At 40.5% G+C, this 15,000-nt stretch overlaps 1 protein-coding gene and 1 pseudogene across 1 annotated transcript in view; one reads left to right on the top strand and one right to left on the bottom strand.

Moving 5' to 3' along the window:
• MAP2K1 (mitogen-activated protein kinase kinase 1) overlaps nt 1-1,400 on the bottom strand; it is a 76,830-nt gene extending 75,430 nt beyond the window's left edge. Inside the window, exon 1 of the mRNA XM_037054190.1 lies at nt 886-1,400. Coding sequence (XP_036910085.1) covers nt 886-965 — 80 coding nt within the window. The 5' untranslated portion in view covers nt 966-1,400. The remainder of the gene's footprint in view (nt 1-885) is intronic.
• Nucleotides 1,401-5,246: 3,846 nt separating this feature from the next.
• LOC118992528 (cytochrome c-like) lies at nt 5,247-5,708 on the top strand (annotated as a pseudogene).
• Nucleotides 5,709-15,000: the final 9,292 nt, after the last annotated feature.

Here is a 15,000-nt window from a genome sequence, read left to right as displayed (position 1 = left end):
ATCCTCCAGCTAGCAGGGTCTCTCTCCCCCACAATCTTTCTTGTCTCTTACCCAAAACGCCAAAGAGTTATGAGAACTCAGAAATCCCCATAAAACAATTTCATCATTATTTAATGTGTTGGCTCCTGAGCAACACTGGAAGCTACAAAGATGGAGCACCTTGTGTGAAGTTTCCATGGCGATGGTATTCACGTCTCAGGTCAGTATAGGGCTCCAGGGCAAGATGAGGAGAGATATGATGAATGAATGAATGAATGAATGAAGTCAGATGAAGAGGAAGCCGCTCCCTATAAGACCTGATAGTTCCCAAGAAGGGCAAGGACCGGGAACCCCCAAGTCGGCAATGAAAGAGCCACTGGGGTGTCGGTGTGCATTCACCCACGCTGGCCAGGCAGGGGGCCAGCAACAAGGCACTCCCGGCCCACAGGTGTCAGGCACCAAGGCGAGGATGCTGCTAGCTGCTCCCAACTCCACTCCACACTCTGAGCCGATTTCAAAGAAGCAGATGCGATCTTCGTTATTTCCAAGACATTTACCCCTTCTCCCCATTACAGGCCAGAATCCCAGAGGATCGTATTAATAAAACAGCTGACGACGGTCGGTGGAAGAACCAGTTTTTATTTTCTTGTGGCCAGGGGTGACCGAAAGGGTCGGAAAAGGAAGAAAAATAGAGACTCGCTAGGTCCACTAACTAGTCTGAGTCAGGAGCACAATCAGTGCTTAGTCACCGATACCTCGGCGGCCAGGAGTTCGCCCCTGCCAGCCCGAGACGTACGTGACGAACTCGAGCGGAGCCCCGCGCACGGCGCACACCCACTCTGTTTCTGCACCCTAGCGCGGGCCTCCCCAGTCCGGCCGCGCGCTCGCCGCCCACCCCACACTTACTCTGCCGAGCTGGTCCCGTTAACCGCGGAGCCGTCTGGGGCCGGGTTCAGCTGGATGGGCGTCGGCTTCTTCTTGGGCATTTTGAACCTGGGAAAGGCGCTTCCAACTCCGAAAGGAAGACGCTCTTGCCTCCTCCCTCTACGATGTCCCGCGCGCGTCGCGCGGAGCCAATTCGGGGCCGCGAGGTGGGGGATGTCTTTGGGGGACGGCGCGCGGTCCAGTCGGCGCTGATGGGCTGGTGGCGGTCTGGCGGGACCCCCGCCCGGGACTTGGCTCGGCGCGCAGAAAACCAAAGGGTTTCTCAGCAGGCGCAGTTCGTCAACCCGAGAGTCCCTCTTCCCTCTCTCCCACAGTCAACCGGTCCCTAGGGCTCCAGCGGCTCCGCCGCTCGCGCACCAGAAACCTGCTCCAACCAAAGCCCGAAAAAGTGCAGCTGCCACCACCGCCCTCCCCAGTAGCTCGGCGCAGCGGTCCCTGGGAGGGACTAGAGAGTGGGGGAGGGGCGAGAAAGGGGACCGCTGCCTTCTCCACGAAACCAGTAGGCTCCGCCCCAATTGCCTCTCAGACAGCCAATGAGAGCAAGCTTCGGCGGCAGATGACGCGGAAATACGTCACGGGGGCGCGGCGAGCAGCTCTGAAGGCGGAGTCCGGCGCGGGCTCCACAGCGCCCTCTACTGGCCGGAGGCACCCAGGTGGACCGACCGGGAAAGGAGGTCGTGCGTGCATCCTCGTACTCATCTGGAGCAGAGGTGAATTTGTCTCAGCCAGGGTTACCGCGCTGTCTCCTCCTCTACGGTGACTGGAATACCTCCAGGCTGCGTTACGTTGACAGAGATTAAATAACAAAATAAAATAGGAAAAGGACCCCTTCTCTCATCCAAAGGAAAGGCTGCATGGAGGAATAGAAAACTTTGTTTAGAGACTACTTGCGCCTAATAAACTGGAAAGTACTTCCGATCTACTGACAGGATATAGGAAGACAGATGATGCTGATGAGATTATAAATTGGGGCAACCTTTTTGAGAACAGATTGGTAATATTTTTTAAAGCCTTAAAAAAACCTTTCATCCAATAATTCCAGCTCTATGAAACTTGAAGTATTAAAACGTGAACAAAGATCTTAAAATAAAAGATGCACAATGGCTATTCAAAATGCACATTCAGTTTTCCTCATCACCATCTGTTTGCCATTCCTAAAGTATTCAGTCCTAAAGGCTTTAGCTGTGCAGAACAAAAGTAAGCACCTACACCTGGTGGTCCAAAACAGGATGTTAGCCACCCAGCCAGGAAGGAGGCTGTAGAAATCGGAGAGGGTGAAGAGGGCTTGCCCTACACTGGCCCTAGGGCCTAGTGGGTAAGGCAAGGCATCCAAGAGGCGGAAGCATGACCGCTTGGATGGGAGTCCAAATATGATTAAGGATAGTAGAGACAGGTCTCTCATTGTGGAAAAAGAAGTTTCAAATCAAGAAAGGAAGGAAAGAGACAGGAAGAAAACCCTGTGGTATGGTATTGGAATTGGAGGTATTGGTATTAACTCACAGTTTTCAATACATAGGAAGAGATAATATGTGACTGTATACGTAGATGTGATCCTGTATTTATGCATATTAAATGTGCAAACTTTTATGTCTGATTAAAATAATAAACATTAAAAATTAATTGAAACAAACTTTTTCAGAGCAATGTATATTGAGAGACAAGACAGATCATGTAAATATAATCTGCTGGAAGGCGAATTGACAGGGGCTTTCTGGAAAACAGTTCAGTTTTCAATATATTCACACACTTTGACTCAGTAATCCCCTTTCTATGAATATCTTGTGAGGTAATTATGGCAACTGTAAAAGAATGGTATTATTTATTTTTTAAAATATATTTTATTGATTATACCATTACAGTTGTTCTATTCCCCCCCTTCATTCCCCTCCACCCGCACACTCCCTCCCCCACCCGCACACTCCCTCCCCCACCATTCTCCCCCCCTTAGTTTATAACCACGTGTCTCAAGTTCTTTAGGTTCTATATTTCCCCCACTATTCTCACCCTCCCCCCTATCTATTTTCTACCTACCATCTATGCTATTTTCTGTGCCTTCTCCCCCCTTCTCCTCCTCCCACCCCCCTGTTTCTAACCCTCCATGTGTTCTTCATTTCTATGGTTCCACTCCTGATCTAGCTGTCCTCTTGGTTTGCTTTTGTTTTAGGTGTGGTTGTTAATAACTGTGTGTTTTCTGTCCTTTCACTGTTCATATTTTTCATCATCTCTTTCTTATATAAGTCCCTTTAGCATTTCATATAATAAGGGCTTGGTGATGATGAACTCCTTGAACTTGACCTTATCTGAGAAGCACTTTATCTGTCCTTCCATTCTAAATGAAAGTTTTGCTGGATAAAGCAATCTTGGCTGTAGGTCTTTGGATTTCATGACTTGGAATACTTCTTTCCAGCCCCTTCTTGCCTGTAAGGTCTCTTTTGAGAAATCCGCTGACAGTCTGATGGGTACTCCTTTGTAGGTGACTGTCCCCTTATCCCTTGCTGCTTCTAGGATTCTCTCCTTCATTTTAATCTTGGCTAATGTAATTATGATGTGCCTTGGTGTGTTCCTTCTTGGGTCCAACTTCTTTGGGGCTCTCTGAGCTTCCTGGATTTCCTGGAAGTCTATTTCCTTTGCCAGACTGGGGAAGTTCTCCTTTATTATTTGTTCAAATAAGTTTTCCACTAGTGGCTGTTCCTCTTCTCCTTCTGGTACTCCTATAATTGGGATGTTGGAACGTTTAAAGATGTCCTGGAGGTTCCTAAGCCTCTCCTCATTTTTTTGAATTCTCATTTCTTCATTCCTTTCTGTTTGGATGTTTCGTTCTTCCTTCTGGTGCATTCCATTGATTTGAGTCCCAGTTTCCTTTCCATCGCTATTGGTTTCCTGGACATCTCCCTTCATTTCAATTAGTTTAGCCTTCATATGTTCCTCCAATTTGTGACTGTACTCTACCAATTCTGTGAGCATCCTGATAAATAGTGTTTTAAATTGGGCTTCTGAGAGCCTGGCAATCTGTTGGTCGCTTAGAGTTATTGGCTCTGGGACTTTGAGTTCTTCTTGAGCCATCCTTTGGGCTGTTCGTGCCTGTTAAGTAGCCGGATTGGAGCCCTAGGTTTTCACCAGAGCAGGGCAACTCAGTCGCTGGGTTGTGACGCTGTACGTAGGGGCGGGGTCAAAGAGGGACAATGGCTTCCCTCCGGCACCCGCCGCCGCTGCGACCCCCACCAGCACCGCAGCCACCACCATCACCAGGGCCACGCGCCCCGCGCCTCGGCACGCGAGTGTGCCACCGCTGTCAGCCCTCCACCACTGGGTTTGCCCCCTGGGGCCTGTGTGGTCCGTCTCACTGCGTGCGAATGTGCGACCTTGGTCAGTCTGTTCCGCACCCCGACTAGTTCTGGGCTGCCTGCGCTCCTAGGTCTGCCCTGTCTGACCTAGCTCCGCTGCTGGCTCCACCTCTTACCGTCCTCGTTGAACGGTTTGTAGCTGTCGGACTTCCGTATAATTCGGTTTTCTGGCCCCTGGGTGTGTGTTAGTTCTCCAAAACTTTTGTTGTATACAAACTTGGTTGTGGGAGAAGGCACAGTGTTTCCACCTATGCCTCCATCTTGGCGGAAGTCCAAGAATGGTATTATTTAAATAGCTAAAATTTGAAACCACCTAAATATTCAACAAAAAAGAAATGATTACATCATGTATGATACACCCATATGATGGAATATTGGGCAGGAAAGCGCTTTTTTCTCCAGTGATTTCAATCATTAGGCAATTTTTTTAGCAACCCTTCTGAAATCTATTCTCTTATCAGGAAAGACAAAAAGTGACTTGCTTGATGTCAACCTCTGTCTATGTCAACACAAAGAAAAATGAAAGCGAAATAAGCCAGCACTGGGCCATCACTATTATTGGTAAAATTTGATAGAATATATAGACATCTGGGAAATGTCCAGGACTTTAAATTACACAGAACATTCAGTAAAGAGTACAGGGACAACTGGCTGGTCATTTGGAAAAGAAATGAAGGTGGATCTCTACTTTACTCCTATGTGAGAAAGAATTCCGGTGCATCAAAGATGAAACTGTGGAAGTATTAGAAAAGAATATGAGAACATAGTTTTTAAAATTTGGGATGGGGAAAGCCAGTCTAAGCAAGACATAACTCCCCAAAGTTATAAAGATAAAATATTGATAAAATTAACCTCCAAAATATTTCACATTTCTCCATAGGGAAAAAATGTTTTATACAAAGACATAAGTGCACAAGTGACAAGCTGAGATACCAAATGATCGCAACATATATAACAAAAAACTAGTTTCTAGAGAGCGGGACATCTGGCTTGCGAGCAGGAACTTCTGTGTTTCCCACAATGAAAGAGCAATTTTAAAATGGGTGATGTTGAAAAAGGCAAGAAGATTTTTGTTCAGAAGTGTGCCCAGTGCCATACTGTGGAAAAGGGAGGCAAGCACAAGACTGGGCCAAATCTCCATGGTCTGTTTGGGCAAAAGACAGGTCAGGCCCCTGGATTTTCTTACAGGGATGCCAACAAGAACAAAGGGAAGAGGCTACACTGATGGAGTATTTGGGGAATCCCAAGAAGTACATCCCTGAAACAAAAATGACCTTTGCTGGCATTAAGAAGAGTTCAGAAAGGGCAGATTTGATAGCTTATCTCCAAAAGCTACTAATGAGTAATAGTTGGCCACTGCCTTATTTATTACAAATGTCTCATGACTTCTTTATGTCTACCATATTTAAATGTTCTCATATACCAGAATTCAGACCGTGAATGACTGATAGAGCATATTTTGGGGCAGTTCTGATTTAAATAATACTGGCTTGTGGTTAAACGAATATGATCAGCTTTTTGAACTTTGATGGTAATTTTGGTTTAGCAACTGCTATCACTATTTTCCCCTTCTAAAATATGATTGGACTTGGTTTGTAATTATTCACCTTTCCACAGAGATGGTGAATGCTGCCTCAAAACCTGTAGGAGATTGGTTTTTTATTTAGATTTATGTAACTAGTAATACAAACATTTTAAATACTGAGGATATCCCTTCACTGTTTGTTAGACAAGTAAGACTTGCTTGTGTTTCAAACTGTGTTCATTTGCCTGTTAAAAGGCGAGGGCTGAAGAAAAGCTGACGGTGTCCATTTTATCTTTTCGGTCCTAACTATGCCAATTTAATTAAAATATCCTGTATCTAAACTATTGAATTCAACTTACTGAAAGGCATTTTAGTGTGTTTTGTGTATAATATCAAATAAAGAATATTTAACACTTCTAAAAACAGAACAAAACAAAACGAATCTAATTCTTGAATGTATAAAAGACCTCTTCCAAGTAAGAAAAAAAAAAAAAAAGACCATCCACCCAACAGAAAACTGGGCAAAACACATGAATAAATAGGTAGTTCATAGAAAAAATAATACAGTTTTCAAATATATAGAAAAAGCATTCACTCATTTATTAGAGAAGGGCACATTAAAATTAGATATCACCTTCCACTTGTCCACATCAAGTGTGTGGAGGAAGAAGCCTTCTCATACACTCACTGGGAGTGTAATTGCTACAATCTCATTAAATGGAATTTTGGTAATAACTTTCATTTTTTCAGATCCCATAATTGACCCAGTAATGCCATTGTTAGGAATTTTTTCCTACTAATTTACTTAGACCTGGGTAAAAAAAAAAAATCTTTAAAGGCATGTTCACTGCAGCGATATTTAAAATATTTTTTAAAACTGTTATTAGACCTGGCTGTATGGCTCAGTGGGTTGAGAGCCTGACTGCAAACCAACAGGCTGCTGGTTTGATTCCCAGTCAGGACTCCTGCATTGTGGGGCCAGGTCCACAGTTGGAGGCCTGTCAGAAGCAATGGATCAATGTTCCTCTCACACATCAGTGTTTTCCTCCCTCCCTTCCTCTCCGCTATCTCTAAAAAAATAAATAAAATCTTTAAAAACAAAAAACTTCCAGTGTAGCTCAGTTGGTTGGACATCACCCTGCAAAGTGAAAGGTCGCCAGTTCAGTTTCTGGCTGGGGCACATGCCTGGGTTGCCAATTTGGTGTCTGGTCAGGGTGCATACAAGAGGCAACTGATCAATATTTCTCCCTCACATCAGTGTTTCTCTCCCTCCCTTCTCCTCTCTCTAAAAACAAATAAATAAAACCATTTAAAAAGCTGTTACCAATCTGATTATCTATCAAAAAAGAGTAAATTATGACATGCAATTAAATAAATTATAATATATTTATACAAAGACATACTATACAGTCATTCAAAAGAATTAGGTAGACTTAGCTATGCTGTTGTAGAAAGATTTCCAAAATGTATTATGTTAAAGAAAAAAAACAGAGTATGACAGTGTAGGACAATCTTATTTGTTTTAGGAAAATTGATGTATTTAAATATATGCTTATATATAATGTAAAGTTTCTGAAAAGATACAGAGGAACTGTTAATAGTAGTTGCCTCTGAGGAGGACCCCTGAGAAGTCTAGAGGCAGAGTAAGGTTTCCTCTTCATTTTGATATTGTTTGAATTATATATCTATCTATATCTATCTATAGATAGATATCTATATCTATCTATCTATAGATATAGATATATAGATATCTTATTCAATTAAAAACATTAAAATTTATACAGTTAATATGTCCTGACAATTCCAGTCGTAACAATATACTCAAGAGAAATGAAACTATACATCCATACAACAACCTATACACAAATATTTATAGCAGCGTTACTCAGAAGAGCCAAAAAGTGAAAACAACCCACATGTCTATCACTGAGGAATGGGTAAACAAATGTGGCATATCCATACAATGGAATATTACTAAACCATGAAAAGGAATGAAGTGCTGACCCATGCTATAGCATGAGAGAACCTTGAAAAACATCTTACTAACTGAAAAAAGCTAGTCACAAAAGATCACATCTGATTCCATTTACATTAAATGTCCAACATGGGCAAATCTATAGAAACCAAAACCAGATTAGTGGTTGCTTAGTGCTTGGTGGGGCAAGTGAATGACAGACAGTAGGGTGATAGCTAAAGGGTATAAAGTTTCTATATGAAGTGATGAAATGTCCTAAAATTGTGGTGATATTGCACATCTCTGTGAAGTTATTAAAACTATTGAATTGTACACTTTAAATAGGTGAATGTATGGTATATGAATTGTTTTTCAATAAAGCTATTATTAAGACAACAATAATATGAACAAGGAAGTTCAAGGGAAAAATAAAATAGTGACTAGCCATGCCAGTGTTGCAGAACAGAGCTGAAGGATTTGCACTACCAGACATCAAGACCCCTCTAAAGGCTGAGTATCTGAGGTGATGCGACACTGGCACAAGGACGGACAGACAGACCAGTGGAGTAGAACAGAGAGTCTGAAAACAAACCCACATGTATTTGATCACCCAGTTTATGATGAAGATGACAATACAGTGTGGTGGGGAAAGGTCTTTTATATCAATGGCACTGGGCCAATTAAATATCTATACAGAGGAAAATAAATATCGACTCCTACCATTCACCATACATACAAATCAACTTTAGATGGATTATGGAACTAAGTAAAAGTTTTAAAAGAAAATATTGAACATCTTCATGACATCAACATAGGCTAAGATTTCTTTTTTTAAAATTTTTATTTATTTTTAGAGAGGGGGAAAGGGAGAGAAAACAAAAGGGAGAGAAACATCAATGAGTGAGATATATCAATCAGTTGCCTCTGGCTCACCCCCAAACGGGGACCCGGCCCACAACCTAGGTGTGTGCCCTGTGCCCTGACTGGGAATCTAACCAGTAACCTTTTGGTTCACAGGCTGGTGCTCAATCCACTACGCCACACCAGCCTGGGTGGTAAAGACTTCTTGAAGCACAAAAAAACAAATAATAAAGGAAAATAGGACAAATTGGACTACATTAAAGTTAGTGACTTCTGACCTTTAAAAAAGATAGAAAGAAGACACTTGCAATGTATATACTAGAAAAAAGAACTCATATCCAAAATGTATAAAGAGCTACTGTATTTTTCAGACTATAAGATGCACTCCCCCCTCAAATTTGGGTGGAATAATGGTTGGTTATGCTATTATTGAGTTCTGTTTACATTGACATTGGTAAAATATTATGTTATTTATGTTATTAAATATTTTACCACATTTTTTGCTTCAAAATTTTTTTTTCCTATCTTCTTCCTCGAAAACCTAGGTGTGTCTTATGGTCCAAAAAGTATGGTACATATTAATAAGAAAAAGACAGAGAATCCAACAGAAAAGTGGGCAAAGCCTAGAACAAGCACTTCATAAAAGAAGATATCCACTTGGTCAATACTCTTGAAAAGGTGCTGAACCTCTTTAGTTATCAGGAAAATGAAAATTAGAACCACAATGTGAGTGCTTCATGCCACTAAATTGTATGTTGAAAAATGGTCAAAGTGGTAGTTTTTTTGTCATGTATATTTTACCACAATAAAAAAAATATACACTGTAGTGGAAGCATAAATTTGTGCAACTAGTTTGGAAAACTGGCAATATTGACTAAGACTGAACTTAACATTTACCCAAGACTCAACAGTTCTACTCCTAGAAATCAGTATATATGTTCATCAAAAAACATGTACAACGGACAATCAAACTGTCCTTCGATAGAGGACTGGATAAAAAAGATGTGGTACATATACACATTGGAATACTACTCAGCTGTAAGATGAAATACTGCCATTTGTGACAACATGAATGGACCTTTAGAATATTAGGCTAAGTGAAATAAGTCAGTCAGGAAAAGCTAAGAACCATATGATTTCACTCATATGCAGGATATAAAACAAACTCATGGACACAGACAACAATGTGGTGGTAGCCTGAGGGAAGGGGGTTGGGCGGGGATGTCCTGGGGGAGGACTATGGTGACAAAAGATGGTTTGACTCTAGGTGGTGAGCAGAAAGACAGCTCATGTGTCATAGAACTGTGCACTTGAAACCTACAGGGTCTTATTAGCCAGTGTTACCCCAATAAATTTAATTTAGAAAAATGTACAAGAATGTTCAAAGCAACACTATATATAATAGTTATTAGAAAAACAACCCAAGTATCCATCAATAGTAAATAGATAGATTATGGTAAATTTGTTCATGGAATGCTTTGTAGCATTGTAAAAAATATTCAACAACTACCTCCAATGATATGAATGAATCTCACAAACATCCTCTTGAGTAGAACAAGCTACATGCAAAAAGCAATATGACTTTATATACCAGTAAAACACAGGTGTGTTCCATTTATGATCTATGTACTTTTCTGGATATGTATTACCCTTTCAATAAAGCAGTTACTCTAGAAAAGAAAAATAAATTTACAGGAAGATATTTCTTTCTGCAGAAAACAGGGCAGAATGACCAAAATGCACTGTTATTTGCTCTGCTTTTCTTTTTAAACGGAAAGAATAATAAAAGCTTTTCTTGCATTAAAACATTTACATCTTCTGAACATCTTGATTTGGTTTCAGATTTTGCTGATTTTTTAAAAATTATATAAATAATACCGGCTTATTACGTGGGGAAAAACTAGAAATGATGATAAAAACCATTCTCGATATACTGCTCAAGGGTCACTTTCATTTACAATATGGAGTCCTGCATTGATCGCAGCCATAGTCACACACAGAGTTGGCATTATAGGATCATTTAATTTTATATTATCAACTTATGAGCTTTCAGAGGCAAGTCTGTATTTGATCCTTATGAATTAAGATCTTCTATTCTCTTGTTATGAAAAATTCAATTGGGATATTCAAAATAAAAAGCATCTAGATACTGTAAACAGAAGTTATTTCCTATTTCTCATTTTAATACTATATTTTCCAAATCTCTAGTCATGAGAGAACTCTGAGTCTTTATTAAATGCTTTACTATCATTAACTCCCTTTGCTTATAATTCATTCTGTTCAGGGTGAGGCTAATCTTTTGAATGCTTAAATAAATAGCTAAGAATCCCTTGTCTAGGTTCTAAGCTCCTGTGATTTCGGCAGCTGTTTCAACCGAGTAGCTGTGTGAAGGGTAACACTACCCCTTTTCCCCTTCGGAGGAGGTGCATCCGCTTCCTCCTTTCTGAATGTCTGACATTCTAAATGCAGTGAAACCACTGCGTTATTTTGGGAGCCACTTTTAATGGTCACTTGCCCTTCATTTAAAGGAAAAGATGCCTCAGCAAGGTGAGGAATGATACTATTTCAGTTGCTCTCTAAGGATGTGGCTTCAACCAGAGAGGATACAGATAAGGCACCTTTTTTTTTTTTATTTTGAGGGGAGTGAGTGGTAGGGCCCTTGCCCTGGCTTGGCATTCCAGAGAGGAGATGTGGTACTTTGTTTTTGACCCTTGAAAGAAGATATACTTGGACATACCAGCTTCCTAGACAGCAGCTGTGCAGAGGGAAGTCTTAACTTCCTTTTGAATCACAGTCCAGGGTCCCGGATATTCTTATTCGCATATCTGGTCTGAGATTAAACAAATCTCTTTCCCAGGACATTCAGTTGCATTCTTTTTATCATTGGTCTTTAAATTTTTTTTAAAGTTTTCTCACTTCAATGGAAAACCCCTGCATCATCCTTTTCCTGCCAAGTGCTTCGCAAAGATGACGAGCAGGAAATGTAAAATGACCATTTGAATGACAGTGGTCTGTGCGCTGTGATAAGAACATATGGGATGTGCACATACGGAGCCATCTTAAATCTGTCCATTATTTTCATAATTCACACTCGTGCTTCAAGGCCAGGTCAACTCATAGAGAACGAAGAATTAGCTGGAAGAGCTAATGATTAGCGTCATCATCTTCAATGACGAGCCGTAAATGACATGTGGTTCTGGGTTTATATATATTTTAAGATATTATAAACTATAATTATTGATACATTGGCGTGTTTTGTGGTTTTATATACTCCTGGGAAGCAAGGAATCTCTCCTCTGCAATGTGCCAGATTGTTTTAATTGTACAGCCTCAGAAAGAATTGTTATGATAATGATATCTTTGTTGTGTCATTATAATTACTACTGAACCGTAACGTATGGTTATTTATCCTTGCTTCTGTGTGCACTTTCTCTGAATAGAGACCTTTATAGCTAGATCAAGGAATGGCATATGATGTGGGGCTTCAGCATATAGAGAAAGGCAGAATTCCTTTTAGAATTTTAGACTTGGACTATAAATGTCATGATTTCCAATTTACACCCCATTTTATAAATGGGAAAACTGAGCCTCAGAGAGTTTGATGGTGTCCTTTGATATCACACAGCTACTTAGGGGTAGAACAGGGACATATATCCCAATTCCTAGGCCAGTGACCATTTAAATAGTCTTGATACCTTGCCAAATAGTACATAAGTAAACTTACTTTGTCTGATAGACACCAAGTAGATAAGTTTGGTCATCACGTGTTCAAATATCTTTAATCATAAAGACATCAAGATCTTGGTAATGCCATAAGTAAGAATAATATAATTATTTTCTTTTTATGTATCATCCCTTTCTCTAATTTCTAGTGATATCCAGTGATATCCAACCATATTCGACGTAAGTTCAATAGATTTGGACAGCTCACAGTCAACACTTCTTCTGAGCGCTGTGAATTTGGAGCCAAACTTAAAAGCTGACAAATCTAGATGCCATTCAAATTTAGTTTATAAACTGGTTTTTTCTAAAGCAATTTTATATAATGTCCATAATGCATACAGTTCAAAGTTAGGAATTTATTTTAGGAAAATAATCAGAGATATGTACAAAGATTTATATACAATGGGGATGTTTATTTCAGCATTACTCATGGTAAGATGTAGACACAAATTAATTTTATACTCAACTTGTTTACTCTCTTATTGAATTCAATGTTCTTCTTTTCTTGGAAGGAACCACAAGATTTTGTTAACAGTAATTACCTTTGGAAAGAAAGAATTGCTGAATGGGAAGAAAAGCTTTCACTTTTCATTTTGTAACTTTCTGCGTTGTTTGATTTTTCTGCCCAATATACAGGGTGAGGTAAAAGTAGGTCCACAGTTTTTCATATTGAAAGTAATATAATAATTAATCAATAATCATAATGGAGAATAAACCCTGTGTTTCACATACTCACAACTATGAACCTACTCTTACCCCACCCTATATATCTACTACTTTTATTTTCTTCAAAAACATCAACAGATATTTATTTCCTAGGTGGGAAGATGATGAGCATTTTTGGTTTCCTTTTTTTGAGTTCTCTATGTTAAAAATAATAAATTATATTATCTTAAAAATTAATGTCCAAAAATAGAAGATTTTTGTAATATATCTATGTGATGAAATTCAATACATTAGTTTTAAAAATCTCTTTAAAAATGTAATGGTAATGGCATGAGAAAGTGTTCTGAAAATAATAAGTGAAAAAGCATTTATAAAAAGTATATACTATAACCCTGACTGGTGTGGCTCAGTTGGTTGGGCATCATCCCGCAAAGTTGAAAGGTCATTGGTTCAATTTCAGTCAAGGCACATGCAAGAGGCAACCAATCTATGTTTCTCTCTCACATCAACGTTTCTCTCCTTCTTCTTCTCTCCCTCTCCTTCTCTCCAACTTCTCCTCTTTCTTTGGAAAAAAAAGGTATGTATTACTCCTGAGTGCCATTATATTATTAAAATACAATATAAACACATATGACAGAGAGATTCAGACAGAGAAGACAAAGGAAATCTCAAAATGTTGACAATGTTTATTTCTAGAGGGTGAAAATATGGGTGAGACTATTTTTTATTTTGTGCTTTTCAGTATTTTTCATTAGTGAACATTTGTTAGTACCTTTTTGGTCTTCACTCTCTGCTTAGGTGACTGTACCATCTACAATACATGTTGCTGAGCTCCCAATGTTATTACTTCTGGCTAGACCTCTCCTCCTAAGATTCAGACACACGTGACCCCTGCCTCCTTTGGATTTCTCCTTGGGTATATCAATGGGCTTCTCAAACTCAAAACACCTAAATTAGAGCACTTGATTCCTCTCTATCCAGCTCTGTCCACATCCACCCTATCATAGAATTCTGAGGCCCTGTTCTCGGCAGTGGCTTCTGAGGCTCCACTATGGTCCTTGTCTGGTCACCTCCCTGCCTGCATTGTGAGGTCCACAGGACCAAGGGGCCATGTTTGCACAGAGCCTGTGGTCTCCCTTCTAGACCATTCTCTGGCCACCCAAGACTCCAGAATACCATGCCCCAAAAGTACAAAGCTTGCTCCCAGGGCCTTCAGGTGCCTCTTCTCCTGGTCCATCCTCCTGAGGACAGAGTGACACCCTGCACTCAGGCATAGCTTCCTCTAGCCCCAGGAGGTGAGCAAAGGACCTTTTGACTAAAAATGTGTGGACAGAGCTCAGCTGGCAAACTGGATTTCCACACACCTTGGGTGAAGTTCCTTGCAGCGTGGGAAGGAGCTGGAGGTGGGAAGAGAAGAGGGAGCAGGCAGAGGAAGGAAGGCGAGGGGCCAGCTCTCCCCTTGTTCCATTACAGCATTCCAAGGAATCTGAGAAATCTAAATTCCAACCTGGACTTCCACATTGTTATGAAAGTATATTTTTCAAGATAGGAGGATAGAAGATATGTTATTTAATGGTCTACAGCTTAATTTAAAACTACAGATATAAGCATTTGGGTTTGGACTTCCATTTGTTCTCTTGCCCTAAGCCAGGGGTGTCAAACTCATTTCCACCAGGGGCCACATCAGCCTCGCAGTTGCTTTCAAAGGGCCGAATGTAATTTTAGGACTGTATAAATGTAACTACTTAACAGTTAAGTGAGACGTTGGTACTGCCTCAGGGTAGAAACAAGGTGCTGGGCCGGATAAAACAAGGTGAAGGTCAGGATGCAGCCCACGGGCCTTGTGTTTGCCACCTGTGCTCTAAACCCTGCAACATCAATGTTGTGTCTGACTTTAAATTCTATCTTCAAATACATAATTTTAACCAGCCCTCTGCTTTCCTACTGGCCTCCTGATGGTCCATTCTCTATGCAACAGAAGATCTTAAAAAACAAACATCAGG

The sequence above is a fragment of the Sturnira hondurensis genome, unplaced genomic scaffold (genome assembly GCF_014824575.4).
Source record: "Sturnira hondurensis isolate 20B ecotype Veracruz unplaced genomic scaffold, ASM1482457v3 Scaffold0008196, whole genome shotgun sequence".
Lineage (NCBI taxonomy): Eukaryota > Metazoa > Chordata > Mammalia > Chiroptera > Phyllostomidae > Sturnira > Sturnira hondurensis.
The sequence above is the reverse complement of the archived record's forward strand: the minus strand, read 5'-3'. Positions and strand labels throughout refer to the sequence as shown.